Here is a 24,010-nt window from a genome sequence, read left to right as displayed (position 1 = left end):
ATTGCCAGGCACCCAGTATTACTGCTGCACAGGTTAAAACAGCACTGTCCAAGGCCAAGAATACAGGTTCCATGCGACCTGACAATATCCCTGGCTGTGTTCTACATGAACTACAGAGTGAACTGGCACATCACCTGTGTGCCCTGTTCAATCACAGCCTCACCTCAGGCTTTGTCCCTACCGAATGGTGCACTGCTACAATCATCCCTCTACACAAAGAAGGAGCGACTACAGACCCTGGGAGCTATCACCCCATTAGCCTGATGAGTCTGATATGCAAAGCTATGGAACACATCATCATGGACATAATAAACAAGGATATAGGGAATCTCCAAACTCTGGATCCCACACAGTTTGGTTTTGTGAAGGGTAGATCATGCCTGCTCAACTTGGTCAACTTCTTTGGGTCAGTCACCAGAGCTGTGGAAGAAGGCAAGGTAGTTCATACAGCCTGCCTTGATCTGCCCAAGGTGTTTGATACCATTCCCCATTCAGGAAACAGAAAAACTCACTAAGCTAGGCATCAACCCCTATATCACTAGGTGGGTTACAAACTGGCTGACAGATAGAACTCACAGTGTGAAAGTAGTAGTCTCCAAGTCAGACTGCTGACCAGTCATGAGTCCTGGGTCCTCTCCTGTTTGGTATCTACTTCTCTGACGTCCAGGCCAACACAAAGGGTCTCTGGCTGACAAAGTCTGCAGACAGTTGTAAGTTGTGAGTTATTATTAACTCCCCAAGTGATGTTGACATCCTACAGAAAGACCTCACTGAGACCAACGACTGGTGTCAGAACCATGGCCTTAAGCTCAATGCCACAAAATGTGTTGTCATCCCCTTTGGGAAAAACCCGGTTCCCATGAATTACCACATCGATGGTAGTCCACTAAACACAGAAGGTGTTATAAGAGATCTGGGAACACAGGTTGATAGCAGCCTCTCTTTTGACCACCACATTGCCATTGTGGTCAGAAAGTCCTTCTATGTGGCACATCTCATTACTAAGGGTTTTCATCCAGGAAGAAAGAAGTCATTGTCTCTATCTAGTCTTCCCTCATTAGGCCAATCATCAAGTACAATGCCCTATTTGGCATGTATCTCACTAAACACTTGCAACAACTGAAGAGGCCGCAAAAGTACCTCAAGAAAGAAGGTCCTAGGCCTTAAACACTTGTCCAATATAGACAGACTCAAAAAACTCCCAACTATTCTCTGCCTCATATCGCCTACTTAGAAGTGATCTCTGCTTGACATACAAAGCCATGTCTGATCCAGCTCTGTTAGAAATGCTACATTTAAAGAAATCCCAATCCCTCCACACTACATGCTCCAGTGACCTCAACCTCATTACCACAATCAACAGAACATGCTGGAGGGACAGGTTCATAACCCAGAGACTGCCCTTGCTATGGAATAGACTTCACATACATGTCAAACAGAGCACCTGACTGGCCCTCTTCAAGAGAAACCTTGATGTGTGGAAGGGAAATAGAAAATTCACCCCGGGGATCAGTCCAGTGGCTCTACTCGACAGAGGCACTGGGAACTAAGGTCGGGTGGCACGATGTCAGGGTAATCCTATGAGCTAGGTTTGTAAAGGCTCCAGGGCCATTAGCCTAGTACACACCTATGAACCTATGAACCTATATATTTTTGAGGCAAAGTGCTTCAATTGAAAATTTATACATAGATGAGCTTTGTTGTGTGATCCATGCAATAATTATTTTTCCAAAGTAGTGCAATGCAAACTTTCTATAAGAAAATACCATTTCCTTATTGTATATTGAATTGACTTATGCATAAAGATTTACATACAGCCATGCAGGTGACCTTTCTCATAACACAAAGCTGTTTACTGGCTATACAAAACAATATTTTATACAGAATTATTTCTTACGCTAATCCAAAGTGACTTTTCTATATTAAACTGTAGCAATGAGTGTAAACGCAATGTTATAGAAGTATTACTGAGTATGTGTGTCATTGTTTATGTTTTTGAGGGTACCAGTGTAGGTAGGTCATCTTAATCTGAGCAAGTATACTGTGAAATAAAATGCATTGAAAATTGCATTTAAAATTACAATAACGTCTCAGCTTATTTACTTTGAATGAGCCTGCACCAAAAAAAAGTAATTGCAGAAACATTGCAACAACATTTGAGTCCAAGGCCCAAAGTTATAGCTGAATGACTGTAGTTATGTCTCAGCATATGGTTGAACTGAGCAGACCAACAAAACATAATAAGCTTATAGTTGGATTGTTTGAGCCATTACAAGATAAATTTGTATATGGGATGTACTGTGGAATGCTCAGGAAAAGGTTAACAGAGAAGAATTTAATAATTGAAAGTGCACCCTACTTGCCTAGTAAATTCTGTGGACGGTAATGGCTGTTCACAGAGTGTCTATAGCAGTCAGATACAACTTGCAAGCATGGATAGATGGAATATGAACAGCTTCAAGCGATGCCAATGAACTGCAATGTTTGTGGCTGGCAGTTGGTGCAGGGGGCTAAGGCTGTGAGCTGTACTTCCTGTGTTATGTTTTGATTCCTTCAAACCTCATTTGTCTGCTGTGTGACCATAAGGAAGTCATTCAACCAGAGAGTGCTTAGAGGTAAATGGGATATGAGTAGGCTCCTCAGTGGACCTAATAACTACCTCTGAACTTAAGCATTATTATCAGTTATTCAGAGTCAACAACACTTCAGTTTTATTAGTATGAAGCATAAAAAATCATAATGCAACAAGATATAAGTGAATGTACATTTATTAAAGTACGTGTTGAGCACTTCAACAAACAAATATTTTCCATTGTGGTGAAGCATCATGTAATGCTCAAGGGTTTTGATTTAAATCAAGAAAACACAGAAAATGTAACACAAAAGCTACACTGACTGTGTATGTACAGAGAGGAGTGATATAAAACTGGAATCAATAAATGAAAAGGTACAGAATAATAGATGATAAGTAACTGTGATACGGAAGACGGTATCTACAGACAACAATATTGATCTTAAGATGCAGATTTCAGGCTGTACAGTAGGAATAAAAATTATTGTAAAATCATATTGGTTACCACAGCGGAGTTTAGAATGAACTTAACAGAGGAACTTAATACAGGGGCAGTAGTGTCTCTAACTGCTATTATTCAGTATAAGGCAGTGATGTCTTTCTATTCCCATGTTGCATTACTCTTAGTGTGGGATTCTCTGCCTCAGGCGACCTGAATGTCAGCTCCTATATAAAAGCTTAAGCTTGCTTGCTGTAGTTGTGTGGGACGTCACATGCAGGGCCATAAACCAGGGACCTTAAATGTGATGTCTGCACGCACAGACCTCAGAACTTTTCAGCTGTAGTCAAACATCAGATCAATCACATCGCTCCTCTACTATCAAGACATCTAAAGCTAAGTACCCCGTTGGGAATTTCATTTTTTGCTATTGCTTGAGCTTAGTTTGCTGTCCCCCCTTTTAGGTGATGTCCGCTAAGAAGGGTAAATTCCGACGCAGGCATCATATTCCAAATAAAGACTTACACGACTGTTGTGTTTTTTGCCTAGGCTGGGAACACGACCATACCTCTTGTCCAATTTGTCAGTCATTCATCCCAAAGATACTTAGAAACCATCTGACTGCCCTCAATCTTTACTTAGAACACCAGAGGCTTAAGAAATTAGCACTCAGGATGGATCCAGAGTCGGCCACTCAGGTGGACCCTCCATGCAAATAGGCCAAGTTGTCACGGCCTACTACTACTGCCCCTCTGCCATCAGATGCCCCGCCAGCTTCCAGTTTAGGAGTTGAGGGCCGTCCATTACAGCCATCAACTTCATTGACTCCCCTTGAGGAAGCTGCGTCAGAAGTAACGGCCAGCACATCCATGGAGGTAGCTCAGACATCAGTTTCCACTGATGTTGAGGAGGAACCAGGCCTCGCTGGACGCCCAACTAGGATACCAGAAAATGAAGCCCCATCCCCAACAAAGGCCCCTGAAACTAGGCTTTCTCCCAGGACTATCCCTTTGAAAAGGAAACAGAAAAGCAAGAATCTATCTCCCTCTGCCAAGGGATTAACTGACTGGCAATCCTTCACTCAATCATTGTTGCAGGCCTTCATGGCCCTAAGGCCCTCGGTCTCTTCACCTCCCACCATCCCTGTTCTCAGCCCTAAGCCTGCCTCAGCTACTTCAACCCTTCTTCCCACTTCTCATGTAAGAGAAGAAGAAGAAGAAGAAGAGGAGGAGGTTTACTCATCATCCGATGAGTCAATCACTTACTCATCACAGATTGCCTCTCCACTGGAATACTATTCCCCTGATGAGGAATCCATAGAAGGGAGCTGTCCTCCAGAGAACATTACTTTTGGGGAGACCATCACCAAAATTAAAGAATATTTCAAATGTGATACTTCCCAAATGACGAAAACTCAAAAGAGATATTTTGAATTGCTACAACTAGAATCTCCCTCTCTATCTGCCATCCCACCAGTTATACCCGCTTATCTTGATGCATTTTCTTAAGCATCAAAATATCCTGATTCATAGCCACCTGCCCCTAAGAGACCTGACCATTTCTACAAGGTGCCTGATGAACAGAAATTCCTGGTGAAACCCTCTTGGAAGACCGAGCAGTGATAGCTGTATCCCCTGACAAGCAGTCAAGATTAATACCCTCCTCGTCCCTTTTACCTGCTGACAAGGGCAGTAAGAATATGGACAGGATAGGCAAGGAGGTTTATACCTCATCCACCCTAGCCTTCAGAGCTATCAACTGCCAAACTCATATGTTAAAATATGCCCTGGACTTAGTATGTCAAGCCTTTACTCTCCTGTCCTCCTTGCCTGACTTCCCTAACAAGACAGAGGTAGCATCAAAACTGTCCCTGGCTTCCCAAGTGGCCAGACATTCAATTAGATGCAGTTATGATGCAGCAGAGGCCTCTGCAAGTTCTGCTGCTTCCTCATCAGTGCTACGCAGATATTCTTGGCTTCACCTTCAACTCCTGCCGGAGGACTTCAAGCCCAAAATTCTTGATGCCCCTCTTGATCACAACCTCCTGTTTGAGAAACAGTCTGCAGAACTCTTTAAAAACCTTCAGAAGAAAAGCAAGGAGCTTCAAGATATAAAACACCTTCTGGTGTCCCTCATTCCTAAATACTACAGGAATTACCCAGCCAAGACTACCTTTGTCAGGAGGACCCCCCTCCTCTGCTACTCCTTCCTCTTCCAGACATAGGAAAGGAGCCAGGAGACAGGCCACTTCCATTCCAGCTTCCTCTCACCTACCATAAGACAGCCCTTTCATGACAGAAATGGCTCGAGCAACATGTGACTGCCTTGCCCACTTCCCCCTGTCAGCCCACCTCTCCCACTGCCTACCTTTCTGGAGACCTATCACCACAGATTGCTAGGTCCTGGCAATAGTGGAAGAGGGATATTTCCTCAACTGGAAAGAAAGACCCCCTGCAAGGGGCATTCTATTCCCACCCAAGAATCAACTGCACCTTATTCCCCAGATCTTTCAGGATCTTCTGAACCATGGAACTATAGAACCAGTCCCTCCAGGACAAGAAGGAAAATATTTTTACTCAAGGTTATTTCTAGTACCAAAAAAGTACAGCCCTTGGAGGCCTATTCTGGATCTGTCCTTTCTAAATCTCTTCCTAAGAGTTCCATCTTTCAGAATGTTATCCCTCCAGACTCTTCTTCCACTATTGTCAGCCCAGCCATTCATGGCCATGCTAGATCTCAAGGAGGCCTATCTCCACATCTTCATAAAACCTTCTCAGAGAAAGTATCTACATTTTACTGGGCCCTGTTCTCACGTTCAATTTACAGCCTTGCCCTTTGGTTTATCTACTGCATCCAGGGTATTCACAAAATGCCTGGCCCCAGCAATAGCCTATTGCAGAACCAAAGGAGCTCAAATTTACCCCTAACTAGATGACATCCTCATTCTTGCAGAAAAAGAGGACACCCTAAAACAACATCTGCCATTCACCATGTCCCTGCTACAAGGATTGGGGTTCACCCTCAACTTCCACAAGTCATCCCTAACCCAACAGCAGGACAAATTCTTTCTGGGATGCAGGATCAGAACAGATCTAATGCAGGCATTCCACTCTCAGGACAAAGTTCTCTCCCTTACTGCCCACTTCCAAGACCCTATCCAGGTACAACAACTATCAGCAAGACAATTCCTCCAGGTCTTGGGCCTTATGGCAGCCACCATTCCTATGCTGCCTTTAGCCAGGATGCATATGAGAAAACTGCAGTGGTATTTGAAGAATGTTTGGTCCCAACACAGCCATCATCTAGAATTTCATATCCCATTCTTTCCCTGCCTCAAAGCAGAATTAAGGTGGTGGATACAACAAGTTCAAATGAACCCAGGCCTTCCTCTCCACTAAGGTGGTGGATACAACAAGTTCAAATGAACCCAGGCCTTCCTCTCCACCTCCCGACACCAGCTCAATGCAAGCATACAGACGCATTGGTTATGGGCTGGGGGGCTACCACAAAGGGTCGCAAGGTGCAGGAGAACTGGCACCCTACCCTCCAGAAAAAACATATCAATGTGAGGGAGATGACAGCAGTCCTTTCGGTCCTGTATTTATGGCTTAACATAAACATGCCAATTGAATTAATCCTGACTGGGAATTTTGCATGCTGTATAATCCCATTTCTTTGTGTAAGCTTCATGACCTGTACTTCTGTAATTCCTTGCTTATCTTTTCCTCACCTTACACCTATCTCTGTCTACACTCTGTCAGCCTTCTATTATTCCCTAATATTTCTGTCTTTTGCATCCATATCCTATGTGACTCTTAATCCTTCTGTTACTATAGTATCTTTTACCCATCTGTTAATGAAGTGTCCTTTATGCCTCCTTACCCCTTTACCTTCATTCCTTTTGAGTCATAGCTGAGGGTTTATCGATCAGTTATAAACTACACTCTTGATAGTTCCTCATCCACTGAATGCAGTGCTGCAAAAGAGATCCTTAAGAAAATGGAAGGACAGCTGTCAGGGCATCCAAGAAGGTAAGTGTTAGTGAAAGTGCTTTACCCTCTTACATCTTTCACTGCCTGTCAGAATGGCACATAGTGCTTTGCTTTATGGAACTGGGATTAATCTGCCACAAAATGTCACAAAATATACAGACTAACCCATTACATTCACTTCAAGATCAATGACAAAAGCTAAATAGAATTATACTCATTCAGACAGGGAAGCCCTTAGCCTAGTCTGGGGAGAGAAATTTCATCAGTATATGCCTGAGAAGATATATACATTGGTTATCCATTTGTAAGACAAGAATAGTGCTTCATCCATTGCACCAACATGCATGCGGTGCTTAGTACTGTTCAGAAACCATATTCTTGTGCCATTAATTTAAAGGGGACAAAGTACTCAGGTCTATATCAGAACATCAACGTTTTAAAACTTCAAATGTTCTAATATCGACCCGTTTTAATCGAATGCTAAAAATAGAGAAGCTGCAGAACACCAAATTCTTTTCTAGGGAAATAATTTGGTTGGCCGGTTCTGTGGCTTCGCTATTTTCAGCACTGTGGTGCAGATTTACGGGTCGGGTTCAGATAAATGTGCGATTGTGTGGTTGTTAGGATTAGGGAGCAGGTTAGGTGAGTTAGGGTTAGAGCGTGGGTTAGGTGAGTTAGGGTTAGGGCGCGTGTTAGGTGAATTAGGTTTAGGGGCAGGTTAAGTGAGTTAGGGTTAGGGTGCGGGTTAGGTAAGTGTGGTATAGTGACGAACCTTAGGGTTAGGGTTTGGGTTAAGGTAAGTGGATAGATAGTAGTGTATGTATAGTTTAGTGTAGGGTTAGCTGTAGGATTATAAGTGTATGGGTGTGTATTGATGCTTTTTTGGTGTGCTTGTGTTGTGTGTATGTGTTTCGGAATAGCAAATTTTTTCCCAAGGAAAAAATTCGGTGTTCTGAATGTTCGATATTATGTGGTTTAGATATTTTAGGTTCGATGAAATAGCGTTCGCTATTTTCATCTTTCAATAACATGATATAAACGCAAGTACTCTACAAATACTAATGGACTGCCAGATTTACCATAGAAGGAAACAGAAGAGCAAAGCACCACTTACCCCTTGGATGCTTTACACTACAGGAGTTGGACAATTACCATTGAGAAATACCCTTATATGGAGAAAAATATAAATGTTTTAGCGCTAATAAGTGTGTAGGATGCTGTTGTGAAAGGATGGCTTAAAGAATATTACTCACTGTACGTACGCGGTGGTGCAGCGGTAGCGTTGTTGCCTCACAGCAAGAGGTTCTCCAGTTCGATTCTCGGCTGGAGTGCGGGGAGTGCCTTCTGTGTGGAGTCTGCATGTCCTCTCCGCGGTTGGGTTGGCGTTCGAAAGACATGCATAAATGGGCATGCCTTCTTTGAAGGTTGAACGTCGAGCTGGCACCTTGGCATTCATCAAAATCTTCTGCCAATCATTAGCAGACCGGAGTTCCGCTGTGGCGACCCCTAACTGGGAAAAGCCAAAAGACAACAACAACCCTGTCTGTACTGAGAAAGACAAATTCTGTGTCAGTTGATTATCTTATGCAGATCCAGAGTGGTAGAATACTAGACACTATACAAAAGGAGCATTTCAGAATCATAAGAAATGAATTCCTTGACTTATGCCTCTACAATGTAGCCAAACTGACACTACATATCAAATGCTTCAAATAATATATGCTTACTTTAAAAAAAAAAAAACTTAATTTTAATACACTTGAGCAAACAGATTCAAGATTTAGCAGGAAACTGCAATGGATATTAACTGATGCAATGTGCAATGGTGCAAGTAGACTTACATATGTCCTTTAACACCATGGTGGTACTTGTTCATATTATCAATGCCTAACACATCAAAACTCACTTAGACATGTCTGAGAGACTGAGCAGGCAACCATTCACACTTTTGTTAACCTCTAGTTAAACGGTGTGGGTGTCACTTTCACTGTCTCCACCCTGATTACTCTCACTTGTTTTATTTCCCATTACAGAAATTCTGGTCACGTATAGATTTTCAGTTCTCATTCTTCAGCTTTGGTACTTGGTTTTATTCTCCCAGACTGTTTTTAGAGCGCTCACAAGTGAAACTCCATGTGGATTTAACAGTACAAGACAATGCACATCAGAAAGACTGCAAATGGATCCTTGACCTACATGTTTTTGAGAGCCCTGAGGTCCTAAGTTTTATTCATCAAAGGCTGAATAAAATCCTGTATGTAATACCTTCATCATAAATGCATAGTGATATTATCTGGGCTTCCTTAAAATTTGAACTTCAAGGTTGCCTTCCTTACAAAACTTCTTATTTATGCAACTAAAGCAATAGAAAAAATACATTTTTGACTAAATACGAGCTTTGGAAGTAGATCTTGTTATGTTTTATGACCCTTGGAACGTCGGGAAAAACAGTATGTTGAACACTCTTCTCTCTGGGTTAGAAATCAACCTGAATGTAACAGTTTCTGATAAGAGCACACATACTCTGTTAATATCTAACTTGTATAATCTAAGTTCAGAAATTATAAACCATATTCTCTCTATTTTAAGGTAGATAACCATGATTTCAACATTTTTGCTTCTATTTTTGATGTTGTATAATATTCCTACAACTGGACACATCATACATGGGCAAAACATGAATCATTTAGTAACAATCTCAATTAGGAAGTTCACAACATGGACAGAACATGCCACTTTATGCCCCCAAAACTTATTTTGATTTTGTGATGTGATATAATAATATTTGCCAAGGATATTTGCTAAACATTTTAATAATGAATATGTGACTCATCTTGTCATTGTGGAACAACATGGATCATGGAGTTTTTGAGACTCAAAAGAGGAACTTTCCTCTTAATGAGATTCATGTTAACAATATGAAGCACATACTTCTGAATATAAACATTCTTAGATTACTTAAATATTCCTCTGTTGCCTACAGAATATCATCTTAATCTTACTGCCCCAATGAGTGAAAAGGAAGTTCTGGAGAAGTTAAAAGGTTGTGTGGAATACCTGTTTCAAATGGTTTTGATGCAAATTTTTACAAGTGCAGTGCCAGATTCTTAAAATTCTGGTTCCTTGTTTTTTTTTCATTTATGCAAATTGATAGCATAATTAATTTATATCTTAATCAATCAAGACATGATTGTCTCCCCAAACTTCATACTAAGTATGCATTAATAATATTATTATTATTATTATTATTTATGCATACTAATTATTCATGCATTAGATACTAATAATTGCCATTCAGTTTCAATTAGTTTTTATTTCCTTGAAGATCTTTGTCTGGACTTCAGCAAATAGGATTAAGACAGTTTCACCCTTGCTTAACTTTCCAATCAAGATTTCTTAATTCTAGGCAGACGTATGACCTAGACAATAACTTCAGGCACTGTCTTTCATCTTTCCATCAATATTCATCTTACAGCATCCCTTTCGAGCGCACTATTAGTTTTGGCCATTTATACTGCAAAGGCTTTTGAGACGGTTACTTTTGAGTGTCTCTTTTCTTTTCTGAAGAAAGTTACACTTTCTGATGCACTTCTCATACAGATCCATTTATTATATTTTAATTTGACTATTAAACTGTTTGTCATTGATACCTATTCAGTAGTGAAAAAATAAGGCTATCAGGACCACCTACTGTCCCTGTATTTATTCAGCTTACACATTGTGCCCTCCTTCTCCAAGTAACATCTCTTAAATCTGTCAGTTTGCATATACTTATAATTATGTGTATGGCCATCACAGATGATGCTTATATTTATTTCCTGTCTCTACAATCCAATCTCCCCCATATTTTATCAGCTATAGATGTCTGCTCAGAATTTCAAAGCATAGTTTAAATATCTAAAAACTACAAATTATGCCTATAATATGATTATCCTTAGATCAAGGTATTGAACCTTCACAATATAAAAATCATTATGTAATTTAAAGTAATTAAAAACTATGTCAGCCAACACAATATAGGAATAATGGTTATCAATATGGCAGGATCTAATTATAAAATTGTAGTTTTCTTGGTATCTTGAAGAGAAAATGTTTATTGTATTCCTTCAACCTGCTGTCAGTATTTAGTTTAAATGATTTCACCTTGTAATTGTGCCTGTCTGTATTCATTTATAATTCATGATATTAGTCTCATATGGTCAACCCGCAGTGGTGGTGCTGCGGTAGCGTTGTCGCCTCACAGTAAAATGCTGTCCGGTTCGATTCTCAGCTAGAGAGTCTTCTGCGTGGAGACATGCGTGAATGGGCGTACCTTCATTGAAGGTTCTGCGTCAGGGCTGGCAACTCGGCACGTAAAAATCAACTGCCAATCATTAGCGGACCGGAGTTCCACTGTGGCGACCCCTAACCGGGAAAAGCCGAAAGACACGACGACACGATGACGAGTCTCATATGGTCAACAACTAACTGGCTGACCATAATCCTGCAGCGCCATTTCCCAAAAGATACCAATCCTGGACCATGTTTTCTATTACTTCACTTTATAGTGAGGTGTCAGTTTGAGCAGCTGGCATTCGTTTCTTTATAAAGAGTTTCCCTTCTGTTTGTGGTTCTACGGCCATTTAAAGTAGTGTAAGGAGTGAAGCCTCCAACAAAGGGTGAGAACATGTCATTTGATTTTCCATCTGTGTTTTTAGCGCTCTTATTTTTGTTCCTTCCAGACGGGTGAGTTTGTGTTTGGCAAGTCGGTTGCTGATGTCTCATTGTAATTGTTTTCTCTGGTATATTTTTCTTTTATTTCTTTTCTTCATGACCAACAGCAGTCATACATCATAGCCATGGGTACATTTTAATAATTGTTTCCATATCTTCCATATCATGTCTGCTCATTATCAGTTTAACAATTATTTGCCTTGTATCAGAATAAATCTTACAGTTACTGGTACCATTTACTATTATCATCACAATGGGCATTTGAGAGCATGTGTGATGCCTGTTGAATATCAGTTTTAGTCAACTGCTTTGTGATTTATGTAGTCTCTGTTCCAAATTTCAGCAAATTTGTTACCAACAGCCATTGGATGCAATCCTGATGTCTGCAGTCTTGTATTAACATTGTACATGAAAAAAAAACATTACATGTGGGATATAGTTTTAATCTATAGTTTACTCTATCATATTACATTTTCTTTATTATATTTTCTTAGAGGATATCAACAAAGGTTTTAATATTGTTCTTGGGAAGTAGTAAGGTGGCTACTGTATTATGCTGAACTTTGTTTAGCTGTTGAAAATATTTAAGAAGAAAGATCTTTATCCTGCTAGCCTAGGAAAAACATTTGTTGGTTCACAGGACCTTTCCTTACTCTGGTGCATTTGTTCTGTGACTTCATCTTCAGTGGGTCAATGGATTCCTTCCTCCCCACTTACAAATCTGTAACAAAATATTGGACATATGTACACATTTATATGCATTTATTTTGTTAGGAAAAGAAATAATTGTATCACCTCACTGCATGTCAGTTGTAGGAAATGAATAAGCTTAACAAATATTCGTAGCTGGTAAAATTCCTTTTCTGCAAATTATTTGTGTGCTACTTTATAGAAAGCCGGTTCATTTACTAATATTATTGAATCATTTTGATTACATGATGTTTACACGAGTATTTCTTTTTTTCTGTAGCTTGTACTGAAGATCAGTTTCGCTGTAACACTGGAAAATGCCTCAATTTCAGTTTTGTATGTGATGGGTATGACGACTGCGGAGACCTGAGTGATGAGAGGAACTGTAGTAAGTCTTCTGTGAACTAAAAAGTGCTCCTGGATAAACATGACATATTGTTTGCGGTTTTAAAATGAATACACAATGAATGATAAACTGCCATTGTTTTAATACGTTGTTGCTAGCTGATTCGTATGGATTATTAGCATTATTATTATTATGTAAATTAAATACATAGGATTGGGTGAGAGAATGTCATATTCGTTACTTTTTAGCTCGATATTTTACACCTTTATCTGAGTTCAGTCATTAAAGCTCTTGGAATGAGATAAGTTCAGTTTTGTAAAGGGATGCTCCATTTAACCACCCATTAAGAACAGAGTATTAAGGGAATAACATCCCCTCTTAAAATGGTATTACTGAAAATACAGTCTGCATGTATGCAGAAATGTCTAATATATACACATATACTGTTTTCAAAGTGAGCAGTTGTCACGATACAGCATTCTTAGCAATTGCCTGTTGTGCATTTCTCATGATCAATTTATGTGAAAACATGGGGCCTGTTTTGTAGAAAATTGTAAGGACAGTTCAGTCAAAGGTCATTATTTTGCATAGAGGTTTGAAGAGGCGTTTTAGATCAGTTGCTAACTTAATGCTTATATATACCAGTCCTTTCACTTTGTTGGGTGTATATCTAAATGTATATTAATAGCTAAGGGTGTAGCAAGCAAATTCCATTTTGCACTCACAAGGTCTTAGCACTACCCCCTTAGACAACTATCACTTAAAAATGGACACATCTCTCAAAATGCACCCCCCAAGCATTTAATAAATGCAAATAACTGTTTCAACTAAAAGTATTGAAGATATTGCTTTTAGAGTAGCAATATTGCACCTGTTTTGGAAGTATTCATTTGGACTGTTGTAGACATAATATGACTGGAAAATAGGTCATACTGATGTTCTTCTTTTGGCTTTGCCCGGTTAGAGGTCACCACAGTGGAACTCTGGTCTGCTAATGATTGGCAGTAGATTTTTATGATGCCGAGGTGCCAGCTCGACTCCCAGCCTTCAACGAGAGCACGCCCATTCTATGCATGTCTTTCAAATGCCACGCGACCACGGGGAGGACATGCAGACTCCACACAGAAGGTGCTCCAGCCGAGAATCAAACAGGAGAACCTCGTGCTGTGAGGTAACAATGCTTCTGCTGCACCACTGCAGCTTAAGTCATACTGATGTGATGGTCAGAAAACAATGTACTCAATAGAGTACAAAGAGTATGCCTGGCTACACCCTTGTTAGCAGCATACAGTGAAAACAAGGTGTGATAAATATGTAAACCAGATATAAATTAATTTATTCCCATACTTTGCAAATAATCAAACATTTGTGTCACCCTGTGCATGTCATCAACCAGTAAAGCACTGTAATCATAGCAGCTCAGCCCCTTCAAGCTTAAGGGAAGAAATTACATATAAACTGTTCCCCACTGAAAAACTACACACTCAGACTCCCCAAAAATTCCCAAAAAATCAAATCATTAGAAATTAAATTTAACAGAATAAGAATGAAAAATGGTGACACAAAATAAAAAAAGAATCTTAACTTCCACCCGACAATTAGAAAATGTCATTTTCAATAATATGGGTCTAATTCTAGATATCTAAATGAAATATGATTAAAACAACTAAATTAGCTATGCAATATGTCACTTGCCTCTCTCTAATATAGATGACAAGCAGGCGGGGTAGATCGTTTAGATGCTTTATTACATAGAAACACATCAGGATTGATAGCAGCATCATAAAATATAAACTGATTAACAAACAGACCTTACGTACATGCTTACATCTCAGTAGCTTACTACAAAATGGCAGTCAGGCTCACACGTTCTCAGTACTTATACATTTGTGTAACCCTTAGATAGCTTCTTAAAGGTACATACACACACATTGATCTACATTCTCCATCTTAAAAAGATTGAACTAAGTAGAAAACAACATTGGAGTTAGATATGCATTGCTGTAAACATTAGAAACAAACAAATGTTCATGTCCAGGTTGCCATGTAATAACATGGTCTGGAGATGAGACCAGATCTCGTAACATAACAATCTGGACTGGGTTTAGCAACAGGGACAGTCTTTGGTGAACAACTCATATCAGAAACTTCTGGATTCATCACAGAAATGGGAATATTCTCTGGAACTTCCTCTGGAACTGGAACACTGGACAATTCACTCTGAGATGAAGAGTCTTTCTCACAGGCTATATGCTGTGGTATAGGCTCGGACACTAGCATCAAATGTTTTCGATTCTGCCTAAACTCTATTCCTTTTGATTCCACAATATACGATCTCAGCTCTGAGCAAATATTTTTCACGACTTCAATCCAATCATAACTTTTGAACGTTTGCATCCTTACCACTTCTTCTTCTCGTAATGGATTGAGTGTTTAGCTGGTTTTATCATAGTAGGACTTCTGGGTTAATCATTTCTTCAACAGACTGGTTTTCACTGACCTGTTGTTCTTGACACATGGAACCAACATTTGACTACTGATTATAATGTGGTTCTGGTTTGTCTCGGCAGAAGCCTCTGGGCAGGTGAACCAAGATGTCTATCACGAGGAATATTTCTGAGATTCAAGAGATTCAGGAAAACATCGCTATTGTCTTGTTTTAATTTCTCTAATAACTGTTTTGCACTTTGAACTGGAAGTTCTGCCAAGCCATTTGACTGCAAATACTCTGGAGAGTCCCAGTCTTCGGCAAACCGTTTGAACTGTTGGCTTGTAAACTTCATGCCATTGGTGGACTGCAAAATGACCCTTCATCTTAGTAATGACAGTATTGGATGCTAGGTTAGGAAGTAGGTCACTCTCGAATCAATTAGAATAAAAATCTACTAACACCAAATAATGTTGACCATTCCATTCAAAAATGTCAGTAGCTACTGTCAACCATGGTAGTTCAGGAATCTGGTTTACATGAAGTGGTTTCTTCTGTTGATATGCTTTGTAATATTACACACAGAACAAGATAAAAGTACTCTCTCAATGTCTTGTGACATAGAAGGCCAAAATACTAGTCCTCTTACCCTTTTTTTGGTTGAGCCTGTTCCTGGGTGGCCACAATACAAGATGGCAATGTAGTCTTGTTGCAAGGACTTTGGAACAATTACTTTTGGACCTTTCATAATGATACCATCATCAGAAAAAATCTCATGTCTGTATGGAAAATAAGGTTAGACTTCTTGAGGTAAACTAGATTGCTTTGACAGCCATCCTTGATTGATAAAGTGGTTGAGCCACTGTAAAACTGGATCTGTGGCTGTGTGATCTCTCAACTCATCAAGACATGTGGAAGAAAAAAATCTCACTTCTATGACTTCAAAATCTAAGTTCTCATTCTCATGCTGCTCAGTGGTGTTTCCGGCTGATCTGGATAATGTATCAGCAAGATAAAGAAGTTTGCCTTTCTTGTAGATAAGAGTGAAATTATACTTTTTCAATCTCAGTATCATACATTGCAATCTGACAGGGGCTGGATGCATAGGCTTTCTCAAAATTGTGACTAGGGGTTGGTTGTCTGTTTCGATCTGGATAGGTCTACCATAAACATAATCATGGAACTTTGAACATGCAAGCACAATTACCAAAAGGTCTTTCTCAATCTGAGCATACTGCATTTCAGTTTGGGTAAGAGTTCTCCATGAATAGGCAACGGGTTTATCCTCTTGTAGAATGACTGCACCAAGACTAAATTTCGAAGCATCACATGAAAAAGTAACTGGTATGTGAACAGCATAATATCTGAGAGTTGGTGGACTAGCAATTCTCAGTTTCAGGACATCAAATGCTCTTTGGTGCTGTTCTATCCAAGACCAGGATACATCTTTATGTGTCAGCTCTGTAAGTGGTGCTGACAGTTGGCTCAAGTCTAGAATGAACTTGCCTAGATAGTTAACCATGCCAAGAAACCTTTTCAGGGCTTGAACATTGTCTGCAGCTGGCATCTTGAGAATAGCTGTTTGCTTAGAAGGGTCTGTTCGTAGCCTGAACTAGTAAATAAAGGAACAAAATAAGTAACCTCTTGTAGCCAAAATTTGCATTTCTGTGTATTGAGATATTAAGATTCACTTGACATGCTCTTTTCAGAACTTTTCTAAGGTTTCTGTCATGCTCAGATTCATCACTACCTCCTACTAGTATGTGGTCTACTATAATAGCACAAGGATACCCAGAAAAAAAATTGCTCCATTGCACATTGAAAGACTTCACTTGCAGAATTTATATCAAATGGCATTTTCAAAAATCTGTACCTTACAAACTGAGTACTGAATGTAGTTAGCAATGAGGATTTCTTGTCAAGCTGAATTTGCCAAAATGAACTCTTTGCATCTAAGACAGAAAAAAACAGTGGCATTTGGTATCAGAGCTGCAACTTCTTCGACTGTGTGCATTGGATGATGAGGTCTTTTTAGTGCTTTGTTCAAATCTCATGGATCAATACATATTCTGATCTCTGTCATCTGAGCTTTTCTTATGAGCTACCACTGTGGAAGATACCCATTTGGTTGGTTCATCTACTGGATAAGTCACACCTTGTCGCACCATTTTTTATAACTCGGCTTTGAATCTGTTCTGCATAGCTACTGGAACCTTTTGGGCTGCCCTGATAACTGGACTGACATCTGGATCTAACTTCATGGAGTACACAACTGGAAGCTTGCCTAGTTTGTCTTCAAAAAAATCAGCCTAGGTAGAAAAAATATGTTGGATGAAATTAGAGTAGTGGTCTTTTAAGTTAAGCTGATGGACTTCCTTATTAAAAGAAAGCAGTCCCACTTTCAAACTGTCTCTGAACCCTAATAATGATTGGACATGCCTCTTGAACACATGAAATAACAAGTCATGACTTCTCCCAGCAGAGTAACATGAAAGCATTACTGAACCTTCAGTCTGAATTTCTTCACCACCATAAGCAACAAGCTTCAAACACATTGCCAAATCAAGCCATTCACCATTACACACTCTAGCAAATATTTCTGCTGACATAATATTGCACTTGTATCCTGTGTCAGCTTTGAGTTCCATGGGTTTCAAATTTATCCGAACAGTACAAAATACTTCATTCTTTGCCCATAAATCTACTGCATTAACTGTTTCATGAAGCACTGATACATCATTGGCATAAAAAGTATGTGATGTAGGGTCACAGCTTTCCAATTGATCAACTTGTTTCTTGAAAAGTTCCCCCTTTAATAAAAGAATGTCTGCCTTTTGATTTACAAAACCTTTTGAAATGGTTCCACTTATTGCATTTGTAGCATTGCTTACCAAAAGCTAAAGATTTTTCCCTTTTAGACTCATGATTTACACCACAGTTACCACAATTGGCAAATAAACTAGGTTGGGCATCCATGCTTTCAGTTTGCCAACTCACTCTTATGCTTCACTTAGACTCTGCGATCTCTGTAATTTTCTAGAAAACTCTGGGGTTTACCAGTGGGTGCTGCAGGGGCTACAGTTGCTGCCATGTGCTTGGGTCTGTTTCTTTTAACTATGTGCTGCATACTATCATCATGAGCTCTAGAATTTACTGGAAGCATACATCTCTAATTTGTAACCATATTTGTGTGCCTTTCTGTAAGCTCATATATCTGACAAATCTCAATGTCCTTATTCAAAGTTAAATCACTGTCACAAAACAAAGTCTTTCTCACTGCATCATCTTTAATAGCACACACGTCTGTCTTTTATGAACTCATCCTTTAAATCACCAAATCGGCATGTTTTAGCCTTGTTTCTCAAATCAGTTATATATCCTGCAAAAGTTTCACCAAGCTTTTGATCCCTTCTATAAAATAAGTACCTTTCCATTGTAACATTTGTCTGGGGGTTACACATTTCTCTGAATTTACATTTTAAGCACTCAGATTCCTCCTTTGATTCAGTTGATACAACAATATGATAGTTTCTCCCTCTCCTGCAAAGATAGCATGTGGGTGACAGCCCAACAGCTATGGCCACTTTTTGGGCCTTGGGCACAACACCTACTTGGTCCACTCATATTCTCAGTATTATCCAGCCTGACATGCATAGGTGTTTGCATACTTTAATAAGACATTAATCCTAGAAAAACATCATTGTCTCCTTCAAAATAATATAGTACTCCTAGCAGCTTGATCTTTACTTCTAGGGATGAGAGAAGACCAAAAGGTAGAAGCCAGTGCCCTCAACCTAGAGGGGAAAATGGGCCAACTGAGCATGCCAGGAAGACAAGGGAGAGAGACAAAGAGAGAGATATAATAGGTGAGACAGAGTGTGAGAGGAGGTGAGAGAGAGAGAGAGTGAGGGGGTGGAAATAGAGAGGGGGAGTTATTGATCAAAAGGGGTGCTGGGCCAAAAAAAAAGAGAAAATAAATGGATACATCAAAAACACAGAAGTCTGTTGTTGTGATTAAATGAAATATCTTTTAGTATTTGACTAGAAAACATAATTTCTATGCTCATGGTTTCATATCTCATTAGAAAACTTTGTCCTAAACCTGTATCACAAGATATTTCAAGTGCCACATATCAGGCCCCATGTTTTATATAAATAAATATATATATATATATATATATATATATATATATATATATATATATATATATATATTTAAATATAAACATATATATATTTATATATTTAAATATAAACAATTTTATATATGTATATATATATATATATATATATATATATATATATATATATATATATATATATATATATATATATAGATATATATATATATATATATATATATATATATATATATATATATATACATATATATATATATATATATATATATATATATATATATATATATATATATATATATATATATATATAAAATCATATATTTAAACATATATATATATATATATATATATATATATATATATATATATATCTATATATATATATATATATAAAATACAAAACCTCAGAAGAGTGCAGCACATTCTTTGCCACCTTGATAAATGCCCCTTAGTATCCAGCACTGAATTGTACAGCAAAGACATTGGCAACCTATACACACTGGACACATCCTAGTTTGATTTTGTCAAAGGAAGGTCATGCCTACTTAACCTGGTAGACTTCTTATGAGAGGATCACCAAGGCAATGGATGAGGGGAAAAACAGTGGATACAACCTACCTAGACCTAGCTAAGGAATTCAGTATAATACCGTACTATGGTATTACTGAACTAGGCATAAATCCCTACATAACTCACTGGATTGCCAACAGGTTCAGAGGTAGCACCCAAGAAGTCAGGATGGGGGAGAACACCTCCACCAAGCGACCAGTCACCAGCAGATTACCTCAGGGCTCAGTGCTGGACCCACTCCTGCTTAGAATCTACTTCTCCGAGGTCAAGGCTAATGTCAAGAGCCTCTGGATCACCAAGTTTGCAGAAACTGCAAATTGGGAGCTATCATAGATTCCCCCCATGACACTAATGTCTTGCAAGAGTGTCTGTCATAGACAAATGACTGGTGCTAAAGCCAAGAATTAAGACTCAATGCTAAAAAGTGCATTATAGTGCCATTTGGGAGAAAGTCCACTCAGGTTAATTACTCCATCAATGAGCCACGACAAAGAGTTGATCCAGAAGTTAGGGATCTGGGAATATTTGTAGACAGTAATCCAACCTTTGACCAACACATAGCCAGGGTAGTAAGAAAATATTTATATGTCACCCAAATTATAAATAAGGGTGCGGCATCCAGGTCCAAGGAAGTTTTTGTACCACTTTTCTTGACACTTATCAGAGCCATCATTGTGTGCAAAGGCCCCTTCAGCATGTACCAGAACAGGCATATACAACAGTTGGAATGCCCACAGAGATTCCTCACCAAGAGAATCCAGGGTATAAACACATTGTCCTGTACAGATCTCCTTAAAGCCCTATCTGTATACTTAGTCTCCTGCAGGTTACTGAGAGGTGATTAAGCATCTGCTGATACAGCCCTGACTGACTTTTTGAACATTTACAAAATGAATAGCACCAGAAACAATGGATCCAAGAATATGAACGTTGCTTGCAACATAAATAGAACATGCTGGTGAGACAGATATGTGTCTCAAAGGATCTCTATACTCCGGAATAAGCTGTCCATTCATGTGAAGCAGAGTTCATCCCTAAACCCTTTTCAAATGAAACCTTGACTATTGGATGGGAATTTGAATATTCACCCTCCAACCTCATCTGGTCCCCATGTCTCTGACAGACAGAAGTCAACAGTAAATATTCCCTAACTAAGATACTTTCCCTAAAGCTTTAGCAACCTCCTAACTAACATACCCTCTAAGGAGATGCCCATGTTACGTGTGGACACAGTTGGATTGGGTTGCACAGCTAGGCTTACAAAGGCCATGGTGGTCCTTAGCCTAATATTTACCTATGAACAGTACAGATTCTTCAGTCTGGACAGCTATCCATACCTGACAAAAATAGTTCCAGTCTCACTACTGCCATTATGAAACTGTGTACTCAGAAATAACCTCTGGAACATGGAACAAGATACCCTACTCTAGAAGAGAAATTCATTGCATGTTTATTTCAGGAAAAGATCAAAGAGTACTTCAGACTCTTGGTGTTGAAACTTTAATTCCAGCCTAAGTAGGTATATTATTTATTCTTCAATGTCCCAGAACCTGGCTTCCTTGCATTAACTATGCCTTCTCTATCCTAGACCCCAAACTCTATGAATACGTCCCTACTAATCTTAAAGACCTCACTTTGTACCCCTCATTCCATGCTCATCTTGAAGATTATCTCAAGTCTGAATCAATTTGCAAATGCTTTCCCTCTGGACACACCACCTAATACTCCGCTCTGTCCCCCACCAGTCAGGCACTTTGTCCTCCTCATATTATTTCCCTACACTAATGTGTGACATCACTTCCACATTGTATATGTTGTATAGAGTTAAATAATTTTACACTTTGTGTTCTATTCCTTCGCTGTTTGACTATCTTCTTCTCCATCTTCTTCTTCCTCCCTACTTACTCGAACCACCCCTTCCTATTGGTCCCTTATATTGTGTACGTTTTTATTACTGTTTTAATTCATTGCTATCATCACATAACATTTTGTTTGTATTTGTAATACTTCTTCTTAACTTGCATGGCTACTGTCAATGTTTGTCTGGGATGAGACTGAAACAGTGGTAGAGTTTTGGTGATCAGATTACAAAACAAAAATGTATGTTTCCTTTTGTAATCCTTTTTTTTTTTTTTTTTGTGATTTTTTTTTTCAGTATGTTGATTTTCAAAATGCTGACTTTTGCATTTTGATAAATCAGCATATACCCACACACATAGGCATGCCCTCTCTCTCTCTCTCTCTCTCTCTCTATATATATATATATATATATATATATATATGTGTGTGTGTGTGTAGATAGATATATAGTCAACACCAAAATGCAACAGCCCCAGTGAGAACATCAAAATACTCTGGAGAATAAAATTAATTAGACCACTGCTAAATTAGATAACTGCTAACCATGTTTTCATCAGAAATAACTCATTGCAACTTGTCAGTTATATAATAGTATAATGTCATATGATAACCTTGACTGACAAGTCATTTCAATTCATTCCAGTTAACACAAACTTGCATCCAGTTAAACTGCCCTTTCTATATGTAACATAAATGCAGAAGATTCTTGCCTTCCATGTATTCCAAAAATAGCATCAGTTGCATAAGAGTTTTTTTTATAAACTTCTGCCACAAATCCTCTGCTAGAAGTTTAACTCAATTACCTCCCATGCTAGACAGTTCAAAAGAATATGTACTAAATGAAGTCTATAGTGTTTATTCAAAATGCAGTTGAATGTGATTAGCAAGGAAACTGAGCTAATAAATGTTATTCTGCAAAGTATTTTCATGTTCTCATTGGTGCTGTTACATTTTGTGTTGTCTTGATATTTATACACACACACGGTGAAGACTCAGGAGTCCCATGCACTATTTTTCTGGAGTTATAGAGAGAGAGACACACACACCACACACATAAATAAATAAATATATATATATATATATATATATATATATATATATATATATATATATATATATAGACAAAGAGATAGAGAAATATAGCTGCATCTCTCTCTCTAATATATATATATATATATATATATATATATATATATATATATATATATATATATATATAATACACACACACACACACACATATATATATCATTTATATTACCCTATTGTACGATTTTAATAATGAATGCTATTTCATCGTACCTAAAATATCTAAACCACAAAATATTGAACATTCAGAACAGCAATTTTTTTCCCAGGGAAAGAATTTGCTATTCCAAAACACAAACATACAACACAAGCACACCAAAATAAATAAACCACACACATACACTTAACAAAACCATAATTCTAACCCTACACTCCTGCCTATCCACTCACCTTAACCTAAATCTAACCCTGAAGCCCCTAACTACCGCACACTCACCTTACCCGCTCCCTAACCCTAAAGTCCCTAACTATCGCACACTCACCTTACCCGCTCCCTAACCCTAAAGTCCCTAACTATCGCACACTCACCTTACCCGCTCCCTAACCCTAATGTCCTTAACTATCGGACACTCACCTTACCCGATCCGTTCCCACACTTACCTTAACCCGGTCCGTAACCTCTGTTTGCATACTTACCTTACCCCAGTCCATAACCTTCCCACCACAGTAGAGTAAATAGTGAAGCTATGCAACAGACAACCCTATTTTTAACCTAGGTAAGATTTGGAAGTTCCATGGCTTTTCTATTTTCAGTTTTTGATAAAAATGGATCGATATTATAGCATTCGAAGTTTAAAAACTTTGATACTATAGTATAGACCCTATATATATATATATATATATATATTTATATATATATATATATATATATATATATTTATATATATATATATATATATATATATATATATATATATATATATATATATATATATATATATATATATATATATATATAGATAGAATATATATGTATATATATATATATTTATATACATACACACACACACAGACTATAATAATACGTAAAGATATCTCACCTGATCCAATGATCAATGCTAGTAAGGGTCACTTGATGGCGAATGACCATGCGGATATACCCACCACCACCAGGGACCATACCTACCTAGGAAATAGATAGGACAGCCCACCCAATACTAGACAGTCAG

At 38.5% G+C, this 24,010-nt stretch overlaps 1 protein-coding gene across 2 annotated transcripts in view; it reads left to right on the top strand.

Moving 5' to 3' along the window:
• Positions 1–24,010, top strand: part of CORIN (corin, serine peptidase) — a 1,415,152-nt gene that overhangs the window by 797,588 nt on the left and 593,554 nt on the right. For both annotated transcript variants that reach the window (XM_044061411.1, XM_044061410.1), the window contains exon 7: positions 12,687–12,794. In XM_044061411.1, the coding sequence (XP_043917346.1) occupies positions 12,687–12,794 (108 nt within the window). The remainder of the gene's footprint in view (positions 1–12,686; positions 12,795–24,010) is intronic.

Source organism: Protopterus annectens, chromosome 2.part0 (genome assembly GCF_019279795.1).
Source record: "Protopterus annectens isolate FY-2018-M chromosome 2.part0, PAN1.0, whole genome shotgun sequence".
NCBI lineage: Eukaryota > Metazoa > Chordata > Ceratodontiformes > Protopteridae > Protopterus > Protopterus annectens.
This window is presented reverse-complemented; position numbering and strand designations above follow the sequence as displayed.